Genomic DNA, 11765 nt, shown 5'->3' with positions numbered 1-11765 from the left:
GACATCAACTCATTTGGCTCCTTTAACTGCCATAATGTTTAACACTGTGTCTCTCGTTTGCGTGATCATGTGGGGCTGGTCTTATGCTGCTGTTTGGCCATGTCACTTTTGGAAAATAGGTCTTAATCTCCATTGTGGTTTTTTTTTAAAGGTAGGTAGGTAGGTTAAACTTTATTAATCCCATGGGGAAATTAAGATTAAGCTTTACAAAAATACATTTGTGAGCAGAGCAGCAAAGTTGAGTCAAATACTTACCGATACCAAGGAGCATATTCTGCCATTGACTCTTGTTTGGTGACACTCATTGGATCGGAAGATGAATTAGTGATTTTTAACTCCATTCATGTAACAAGCAGTGAGGTCACCAGCTTGGTCACATGCTACAGTGAGATGGAGTCCCATTCTTCAAACAGCACATTTCTTGCAAGTGAGACTGGCACAACCAGTGCGCCCAAGCTGATGCTACAAGTCTTCAAAGAGGTTGAAGTCAGGAGTGCAGACAGCCAATTCCAGCATCTTCCCCCAAATGTAGAAGCAATTGCTGATCAACTTCGCTCGGTGGGGGAAGAGAGCGCAGAGAAGAGTTTTCTCCCTAAGAGTGGAGATATTGCCCCTGACTTTAGAATCTCATCTGGACGTCTCCGAGTCTGACCTGATGTCACTTTTAATGACAGCAAGCCTTGCTCTTCCAATTAGAGGTTGAGACCTTCACACTGCTTCCACCCAAGTTGTTTAAGGATTTGGCAACCCGCATCCAACTCTGCTGCTCAACTAATAAATTCATTTCCCTTACAAATATAAATAATCATACACAGACCTTTCAACAGTGAAAGACTTATTGCAAAGAGGCAACAAAGAAATAACCAACTGAACCCATCTGTCCCTACCTTGTTTACTATTTATAGATATATTTTTGGTAGGGTTGCAACATTCTTTCAAAAGTCATTACACTAAACTAAGTTTAGTGTAAACTAAGTGTGTCATTGTTAAAAAGTGTTTTTGAGAGTTCAAACTCTTTGTAAAAGACATGAAACTAACACACTGACAAAACATTTCATGCAAAGACTTTTATTTATGAACAGTCTGTAGCACGGGTACAACAGCACAGATTTGTCTCGATTTCTGATCAGCCTCAATAATCATACCAAGTACGGACAAATACTGTGCCTCCGAAAACACCTCCGCCTTCACAATAATCTAAAAATACCTTGTTCTGTTTTAAATATGTAGCTTAACATTTTGTAAAATAAAATATACATTGTATGAAATATAACAGTTGTTTATTGGATAGACTATATTGTACCAAATGCAATTATTATATTCAAATACACCTCCTCTGTGGCTTGTTGCGTTGTTACATGCACCGAAATAAAAAGAGGGGGGGAGGGGGAAGGAGAAATGCGGCACTTACAAAAAAAAGCTGTACATACTTCTGTATGAAAATAGAAAATATCAAAGCAGGATGTGCACCAGTTGTCTAGATTATGTTACAAAGACGTCGCGGTACAAAAAGACCTAACGGGGATGAACCGGATAACGCCTCACCTGGAGCACGGAGGTGCAGGAATACTGAGCTGGAGTCCGGACCCGCACGGAACCTGGTTGTGAACCGCGGACAGAGCTGCTTCCAAGCGAGCCTCACGCCGGTCCAAACAGGTTTTACCCACACAGTTTAATACAGCTGGATCACAGAGTGATATGGTTGCACAAGCAAAGTGGATAATAGCATTTTAGCCTTGAACTTTGCTAGTTAAAAAAAAAATCCAAAAAAAAAAAAAAAAAAATTCAATGCATAGCATAAAGTTCGGTTTGGCATGTTTGTCAATTTTTTTTCTATTGCTAACCAACTGCCAGTTCTACCCGCAACTTTTACAATACTGATATGTCAGCATCAACTTATGATACCGTGACTAGTATTCCAACAGCAAGATTCTGTACAGCATCGTTACTAAGCGTCTTTAGCTTAATACTATTATTGCCTAAACAACTTCACGTGTCTTATCTGTTGAAATGAAATGGAGTTGCTGCTGCCCAAACTGGACAGGGGACACACAGACGAACATCTCCACTGAGACAGTGTGTACAAGGCACACTGCGATCTGTAGCGCTACATCTCTGTCTTTCCGCAAAAAACAACACAAACGCAGCAAACTGGCGAGGAAATCTCAACAGTTCCAGTCGGACGTTTGCATAAACCCATCGCGGGCTTTGAATATCAGAGCACTTTTTTGGGCGTTTAATGATTTATTGTAGCCACTCTGTGGAATATTTATGCAACATACAGGTTCAATATTTTTTAAGAAAATAAGGTGCATAAGTTCTATGCTGTCTTTGTTTGGCAGCACTCAACGGAAAACCAATACTAAGAACAATGGAAACGTCCAAGGGAACAACCAAGAATTGGAAAGTTTTTTCGGAGTCATTTCTACACAACTAGGGCTGCTGTGGTGGTGCAGGGGTTTAGCACAACCCACATATGGAGGTCTTAGTCTTTGTTGTGGCTGTTGCAGGTTCGATGACCTTTGCCGCATTGTCTTCCCCCTTCTCTTGTTATCCACTTTCCTGTCAGTTCACTATCAAATAAAGGCCTCTAGAGCCAATGCAACCTTTAAAAAAAGAAATTCACAACTGGACATTCTAAGACTATTTGTTCCAACAAATATATTTAATTTGTGTGTAAGTTATTTGGATACGACTCCAAATCAGTTTGCCGGGTCACTGTACCCCTCGGATCAACGAAAACTGGTTAGGAACAACCCAGACACCAACAAAACTCAAACCCACCACAAACTGGATATTGCTGTATTATCGGTGTAACTGTTCATAATTGAAAGATTTTTACATTACCACTGATTAACAGGTTACCAACCAAGAATTATACCAGTCTGCATATTCAACACCTTCAAAACATGGCTGTTTTTTCCCCGCTAGTTTCTCACATGAACAAATCAAATAAATTCTGGAGAATTTTAGGGTCAGACAAAACAAAAACTGAGCTGCGCTTCTAATGCAAACGTGGGCGAAACTTTGTCAGTATCGCTAAATATTGACAAATATTGTGAAATTGTGTTGAAAAGACACAACTTTTGAAATTGAAATGTTTTCATTGACTAAGAAATACAAAATCACACGTGAATATGTTTATTCACACAATATTCATAAAACATGTTACCCCATCATCCTCCTACCACTTCCTGCCGTTTTCTTCTTCATGGTTTGTGCCAGCGGCTACATCTGGTTGTTGATCATGTGATGCGAGAAAAGTCTTTCCATTGCAGTTTCGCTACTGCCAAATAAAAACACCTCATCCTAGCACCAAACCCTTCATCAAAAATTAGTTGTTTTTTTTAACTTGCCGCGTTTCCATTAAGTGAAAATGTCAAATTGCGCAATTATATGATACTGAACATAGAAGGGGCAGCAACACGATGCGGTCGCTCTGCTGCCAGTGGTTCTGGTGTGTGAAGAAAGAGAGGTAGTTCCAAATTCTACAAATGTATCTCAAATAACAACTAGACGACTGAAACTTGCTGACAGTAGCTTGTTGCACCAACACTGATTTTGAAATGGAAGAAAGATGGCTACCAATAAACGCCTTTAATGTCCTAACATCAATTAGAAAACAACCATTGGTGATAAGAGGCCAAAGTTATGCCAAAAACGTGGTGTTGGCCATGACAAGTTTCTGCTTGAGGTAAATTTAACCAAAGATTAGTCAAAGTATGTGGATACATATGAGCCTGCAAACACATAATTTGACCCTTTTACTCAAACCCAGGCACCTAAATCCCTTTCTAAAGTTATTCGCTCTGGTGGAAAACCTGGTTGAAATAAATCATTAAAAGCCCAAAGTTAAGATGTAAACTTCTCGGCGGAACTGCATGTACAGATCTCTTAATGCCACACATTACGCATGGAATGACTTTTTTTTTTTTTTTGGAACAGTATGCGGTTTAACTAAAGACATTTCTAACACAGTGAGGCTTGCTGATACTGCGAGCGAACAAAGGGGGATCGCTCTGAGCGTAATCTCCGAGTACGTGAGGAGATTACCAGGTGTTTGGGAATAACACGGAGCCAATAATCTCCGCAGTGCAAATCTAACACTTGTACCTAAAGGTAGAGCTTCAAAGCAAATGAGATTAGCTCCTTGAAATAGACTTTACTACTGGTATTATGCCCTGTATATGACGACTATATTGCTCTTGAGTGAAACTATTCAAGGACCACAGTGTTTCTCTTTGCAACCCAAACTCTTAGTACATTCTCGATCACACACGTATAGGAGGGGGGAACAAAAACGGTTAGGAGTTTTATTACTGCTCATACACGTAAGGATTACACTTTGAAAAACAAATCTAATCTCTCAACATACATAAGAAAATATACATTTCAATTTATTGTCTTAGATTGATATTTTTTTCTTTATAATCTTAATAAAATCTTATAACTCTTTTATTTACATTTGGTGTAGGTTAATACTGATTGTAATGCAATACTGTCACCTTGTGGGCGTGTGTGTTTTTTTTTCTGTTACATTTCTTTTGCTCGCTCGATAAACAGAAGCACTCTTACATTCAGGTTTCGACAAGGAAGCTCCCAAGAAGTGCGGACGGGAATCAACGACACACATTCTTCTGAAACGGAAAGACGACTTCTGAGAGGAGGAAGTCCACTTGCTTGAGTTCTTGCCTCTTGTTTTAGAGGCGAAGACGACGGGGTGACATGTCTGATACGACCTAAAGAAGCAGCACCCAGCTGTAGCTTTTATTGGCTGTAAATATGCTCTTTCAGCACCAGGACAGTCGGTTCTTGGAGATGTTGGAAGGAGGTGGGAGGGAGAGCCGACTGAGCTACGAGGCGAGATGGAAGTCTTTGTCGGTGGTAAAAAAGCTGTTAATGGGAGAAAAACAGATTTCCGCAGTGGTGAAGGCAGTGGTTGGAGGTCACACCCTTTCTACTCGACTGGGGTCGTATGAGTCTGATGAGAAAAGGAGAGGAAAGAAGAGATGAGAGGGCATCCCTGAAAACGAGGGCAGACTTTCAGCAAATGGGACCTGAAAGGAAGAGTTCAACAGTGTTTGCTTTGTTACAGAGAGAAAGAGAGAGAGAGAGAGAGAGAGAGAGCTGGAGTCACAGCTTGGTCAGATTGGGTCCAAGAGTCATCTAAAAAGATCAGATTTGTTTTTATTTCATTTCATCTACAGAAAAGTGTGTTTCCATTTCATGCCGAGGCTAACTCAGTAAAACGTCGGAGAAAAAATAAAACAGACACTGTCAACTATGATTCTCTTTTCGTGGTAGCAAATATTAGCAGGATTCAGGGCCTGTCCACACTGACCTGGATATTAATACTCCACTTGCTTCTGGGTTTAGGTATACACAGATCATCAGGCTTTCCAAAGTAAACGTTTGCTATGATGACCTCAATGATGCAATGTCAAAGGGGCCAACATAGAACATGCCCACTAGTTTTTCTGTTTACCTTTCCACATTTTCCTACTTTAGCCAAGCAGTGGTTTAGCTAGGCTCAGCATCTTTGTTTGAATTTTAACATATGGTGAACCTCTGGTACTCGCAATGACTAAGGACTACACCCACCCATGAACTCCCAAAATACTCGAGATTACCTCTAGAAACACTCTGAACTGCCTATTTAACAGTCTTCCTCATCGTTGCTCTTTTGGATACAACCAATCCGCATCAAGGAGAGTGAATGGCGCTTTCAGATTGGCTGCTTTGCAAATGCCGGCCAACAGAATGCCAATCTTTTAGTTACAGGTTCCCGTAACTAAAAGATTAGTTTAGTGCAAAATGAACCAGGTGTAAAATTAACCCACTTTTCAGACAAAAAACCTCACACAAACAGTCAAACATGGTGGTGTTCTGTGATGCTCCGGATGTTTTGCTGCTTTGAGACCTGGACAACTTGCTGTAACAAATGGAACAATGAATTCTGCTCCCTTGCAAAAACCCCTTATAGGAGCCAAATATGTGTATTTTTGGGTGTGGTCACTAGATGGGGCTGTGGCCTCCAGTATATAAGCCAATGGGTGACAGGTAGTAGACAGGTGTTGAACCCGGAAGGGCATACAAGTTTTTGACAGCTGTGGTGGAGTCATTTTTAATGCTGTTGCCATGCGGAGTAACTGGATTTGTGCACAACTGGTTTCATTTGAACAGAATAAATTCTGAATTTGCTCTTCAAAAAAGACCCCTGGGATTGACTTTACACACCCGGAACAACGTACGGTACGCACGCTCAGCATGTCATAACAAATCAGCAACGGATCAACACTTAACTAGTACAGCATTAAACTGGCTCGTATACCCCTAATTGTCAAGCCACCATGCAGCAGGACAATATTCTGAAGCACACAAGCAAAACCACCTCTAAATAGCTTACCACAATGCAATGGGAAGGCTTTGGACTGGCCTAGTCAAAGGTTGGACTTGAATATGACTTAGAAGCTATGGGATAACTTCAATCAAATAAGTTCATGCTTTTTATTGAATAAAAACAATTCTGCAAAAAGGAGTGGGCCAATAATCCTCCACAGTGATATAAAAGGCTCCCTGTCAACTGTCTACTTTTCACAAAAGGCCAGGTTGGGTTGGGATAGCACGTTTCTCTTAACATTTTTGCAGCACTGTATAACAGTGACTGCATGCAAAAAACAAGCACATTTCCACAGCCACTAATAATACAAGACTGCACGTCAGACAACGGAGTAGGACAGATGGCAGTCATTACTTCTGCAGGAAGGGCATTGAACCTTTGGACACTTTACTAACTCAATTAATCTAAAGTAGGTCTGGTGATGATGAAGCTATTTTTCAAGATGACAATGCATCCACCCAAGCTGCTGGGCAAAGAGCACTGACGTTATATAAGAGAATGGGTAATATCATATACAGTACATGTAAAGTAACAAACATGACATATTTATGTTTTTTATAATGGATGACTCACTATGATGGGGACATGTATGTATGAAAAGTCATAATCCTCTAATGATTTTCACACCCACCTGAGACAGAGAGCATTTCTTCATCCTCCACATCGGAGGTGCCACAGGTTCCGGTACTGAAGCTCAGTGGCAGAGTGATTTCTCTCTTGGGAACGCTGCGAGGTTTAGGAAGCAGAGGAGGCTTCTGGAGCTTGGTGCGCTGCTTTGGTATTGGTAACTTTCCTTCCTCTGCATGTTTGGTAGTCTCAGCTGTACATACCAATGCTTCTGGCACGTTCTCCGAGGTGTTTTCAACATCTTCTACAATTCTCAATTCCATCATTCTTTCCTCAGCTTCATGTTTAAAATGCTCTTCAATCATCTCGATGCTTGCCTTTTGTCCAGTTTCATCGGTCATGTCATGTACCACCTCTAAATGTCTTTGCTCTTCCCTACAGATTTCATCAGCCACTTCTTTTGGTTCTTCAAACTTCTTTAAGTTGACACATTCTTCCTGGCTTTCCTCTTCTTGACTTATTTTTCGATTCTCTTCCTGCTCCTCCTTGTCAATGCCTTGCTGCGCAACATTCTCCCTTGTCTCGTTACAAACTTTCATTGTTAGATCTTCTACTACTTTAGATTCTGGTTCCTGTACAGGCTCTGGGGTTTTCAGGCTAAGGCGTCTTATTCTAGACACAGAGTCCAGTTCTTTAAAACGGGCCATTCTGTCTGTAGTCAACCCAGTCGAAGCAGCAGCAGATGAAGCTGCAGAACAGTTCAGCTTATCTTGCAGCGATTCAATAAGTTTGCATGTTCCGCCTCTCCCTTTCTTCTCCCCACTACATATGCTCAGTGATAAGGTCTTGTCTGGTGTGACGGGTAGGGACAGAGGAAGCTTACTTGGTGGGAACTCGGGGATGTCTAGAACTGATGGAGTTTCTATATCCTGATTCTGCTGGCCATCACTGTGGTCATTTGTGTGCTTTAGTCTGTCTTCTTCCTCTTGCACCACTCTAGACCCTGTCTCCTTGATCTCCTCCATATCTGGTCCCTGGACCATCAGGGATCCCTCTTGGACTTGCACAATCGCTCTTGTTACTTGCTGTGTTTCTTCATTGGAACTTAGCTGTTTGTCAACCAAAGCAGTGTCTATTTCAGGCTCGTCGCCATCAGACTGTTTGTCTTCAACACATAAAGCCTCAACTGGAACAGTAATACCTAAGATCCTTGCAGCCCTCTCCTCTATAGACTCATTTTCAGGGATTCCTTTTGCAAATTTCACCTCATACAGGTTGCTGAGGTCTTCCGTAGGCAAAGTGTTAGCTTTTTCCTGAATAAGTAGGCTCTCTAAGTGCTTATCTGCTATTGTTGAGTCATTTTTATATGTTAGAGGTTCAGAGAGCGCATATCTTTCATCATTATCATCATCTCTAAACGCATAAGACACCTCCATTGTCCGTCTTGTAGTATGTAGCGAGTTGCCTTTTTCAGGCGATATGCAACTTTCCCTGTCTATTCCGCAGACCTTTGACTCACCACCGTATGGTGAGAGGTCTGATTTAGAGTGTCCTTTCAAGTTACGATCAACTTCTTCTCTTGAATTGTGCTCAAAGATGCCACTACTTCTCACAAGAGCTGTCATGGACTGACTATGATCTTTATGATTGAGTGGAGATGGGACTGAAAGTGAGCGCTGCATTGGCTCTCCAGGACCACCAGGAGTTTCTGTGTAGACAGTAAGCCCCACATCCCTCAACAAGGACTCTTGAGGAACTGGGATGTCCTGCCTGTAGAGATGGTTTGAATCACTGCAAGGGGGGACAAAAGACAAGAGAAAATTGTTGCTTCGGGTTGGTTTGGGAAGAGGGGGCTGCTTACTTGTTAGTGGGATGTTATTGGCCTGTGGCTTGGAGAAAGTTCCACGCATTTCCATCGATTCTAGATCAGCACTAGAGGCAAAGGACTTTGATCGCTTTTTTATATTATTGGGCCTTTCGATGTGCATTGGTGGGAGACTAATTGCTTCCCGGCCTGGTTCTGGCCCACCAGTGAAATGTTCTCCTGATTTAAAACAAGCCAGTCTTTCATCCACACTGTCATTTTTAAATCGACTCACATTTGGTCTTTTGCTAATCGTATCTTCCATCTCTTTGTTAATAGTCTCCAATTCACCAATTGCGTCACAGGGTCGTCGGTTCACTGGCTTCAAGAGAAATTGCCCAAAGACCAGTTGTTCTTCACTTTCAGGTGGACTGCTCTTCTTAGGAGAAGATAACTGATGTTCTCCCTGATTATGTGTCTTGGTAGGAGATGATGAGTCCTGTTGTGTGTGCTGAAGTGATTCTGTTTGTGTTGGGCTTAGGCTAAGACGGGAGAAGGCGCTGTTACTGGAAAGATGAAGGTTCTTTTGACCCGTCATTGGGTATCCATAAGAGGAGGCACTATCCATAGTTGTATCTGAGGCTGAATGAATAGCCTCCTGTCTCTTGGTGGGGCTTTGGGTTTCTGGACTTTTAAAACCTGTCACGGGTGAGCCTGTTTGGGTTTCCTGGTTACGGTATTGGTTTCCAGGCCAAGATCCACCATAGCCTAACTCTTTGTCCTCATTTGCTTGAAGTACCCAGGCGTCTATGACCTCCTTTCTTAACGGAGCTCTTTTGTAATTCCTCATTGAGGACGTGCTGGTAGTGTGGTAGTGAGAGTAGTGTGACTTGATAGGTATCTCATTCACAGACTTGCTACGGATGTTGGGGCTTTCTTTGAGACCTACAGCAAAAGTGTCAGTGTTCGTAACGGTCAGGTTTGGCATTGCCTCATTATTGTTCTGATCAGCTGCTAAGCCTTTATTAATGTTTGTCGGCGTGTGAACGGGGACGGACACGAGGCAAAAAATGGTTTCACTCACTCTTCTTTTGGTGTTCCTTTGGATTTCTTGTCCTGACTCTGGAACAATTGTCTTTACTTGTGTGATAGTTTCTGCAAAGACCTGGTCCGAACTGGACCCCTGACGAGAAAAGGTCCTTGTTAATGGGAGCTGAAAAGCTGAAGAGGGGGACGACGGCGATGGTAGAGTGTTGAGATGTCTGTTGTTGCAGTTTTGGTCAGGTGCTCGGAAGTTACTTATAGAGTCTTTGTGCAAATCACTTCGCCACCTTTTATTTTCATTGTCCACATTGCTAGAAGACGTCTGGTTATTTTCACCTGCCAGTTTGGCAGAGACAAAAGGCCCCAGTGGCGGGGGCAAAAAGGCACTGTCGTCGGGTGCAGGCTCTGATACGGTGACGCTGGGAAGCTCATTACGGATGTGGCGGATTTTGTCAGCGTCCGTCAGAGAGTTACCACCCAGAGCTGAGGAAATGTGACGAATGCGAGGATCATCAAAGGAGATATACTGAACTCCTCCTCCTGAATGCTCCTGGGTCGAATACACAGGGTAAAGCTGCTTCTGGCTGGATGCACTTCTGTCTCTGTGGGGACCAGGCCAGGAACAAGCTGGATGCCTGATGAACCAATGAGATCCATCAGGAGCCACTTGTACCTGTGGATACATATCCCCTCTGTACCTAAAAGTTAAAGGAACAAAGAAAACATAAAAATCAATACAACGGTTTTATGAACAGATACACTTGAATAAATATGTAGCACTATTCTGCTGCACATTTAGACATATAAAGCATCAATAATTAAAGATTATTAATAAAAAAAATGTTTCCGTCTCAAATATCTGATTGGACTACTGTATTTTTTTATCTTTATGCAATAAACCCACAACTTGTTACAGCTGACAATGTTTTCATCTGAATTAGTCGATTGAAATGACTGACAATTTGGCTCTTAAGATAGTTTAATGCAGTTTTCGTCAGTTGGACAAATAGAACAAGTTGCTTGCCTGCTTTTTAATCTTGGCCTTTTGAAATTTTATTGGCTTATGTTTAAATTGTCTGATAATTCACTTACATCACTTTGATACATGCATGTATTATGAGGAATGCACTAGGAACTGGTCCAAAATGTTTCAAATCGTGTTGTGCAGATCTGCTCATTAGTTCAGATGTGGGTGCATGAAGAGACATTTGTGTGTGCACACATACACACATTAGTGTGCCACTCTGCAGCACTTCTCAGCAGGTGAAAGAAATCTGGCCCAATCAGCAGCACCCTCAACTCAGGTATATAAGGAATCCACTAACCACTTTACTGGTTTTGCAACAGAGCTGAGGAAGGCAAACACAGCCTCCAAAGCAGCATTTCATGGAAAAGGACTTATAAGGACTACCGGTAAGCCACTAACTGGGCTTAATTGAATGTAATTTGACTGTAGTTTTGCATTTGAGAAATGAAATGAAGAATTTATTGAAGTAACAGTTTGCATTGCTAGTTTTATAGTTTGGTTCCACTAAATGTATGTTAAACTCACAGCAACTAATATTTAATGGAAAACCTCATGTCCTAAGGAAAAGAAAAAAAATGTAATTCTAAAATGTGTGGATTTGTTTGATTCAAATTCAACCAGACATGAAATTTAATAATTTAATACTGTGAATTTATGGTTAAAATTGTAAGAGAAATGTATGTTTAAGGTTAAAAATGGAATTAGTCATTAAGATAAATTATTAACTTTGACCCAAATGTCTAAAAATGTATGTTAAAATATTTTGTATGTGTTTTGTAGGTTTTTCACCTGTTCTGTTCATTGGTTCTCACTCATTGGTGAAAATAAAAAAGATTGAGTGAATTCCTGAAGTCTTCAAGTCCTCCTTTTCAAGTGTAGGAAGCCATGAAATTATAGGACACTTGACAAATCGGATGTGGATT

General features: G+C 41.4%; 1 protein-coding gene across 3 annotated transcripts in view; it reads right to left on the bottom strand.

The window, feature by feature from the left end:
* Positions 1-1052: 1052 nt before the first annotated feature.
* jcada (junctional cadherin 5 associated a) overlaps positions 1053-11765 on the bottom strand; it is a 32518-nt gene continuing 21805 nt past the window's right edge. For all 3 annotated transcript variants that reach the window (XM_032551190.1, XM_032551192.1, XM_032551191.1), the window contains exons 4-5: positions 7032-10513; positions 1053-4981 (exon numbers count right to left, since the gene is read on the bottom strand). In XM_032551190.1, the coding sequence (XP_032407081.1) occupies positions 4947-4981; positions 7032-10513 (3517 nt within the window). In that variant the 3' untranslated portion in view covers positions 1053-4946. The remainder of the gene's footprint in view (positions 4982-7031; positions 10514-11765) is intronic.

Source organism: Xiphophorus hellerii, chromosome 21 (assembly GCF_003331165.1).
Source record: "Xiphophorus hellerii strain 12219 chromosome 21, Xiphophorus_hellerii-4.1, whole genome shotgun sequence".
NCBI lineage: Eukaryota > Metazoa > Chordata > Actinopteri > Cyprinodontiformes > Poeciliidae > Xiphophorus > Xiphophorus hellerii.
This window is presented reverse-complemented; position numbering and strand designations above follow the sequence as displayed.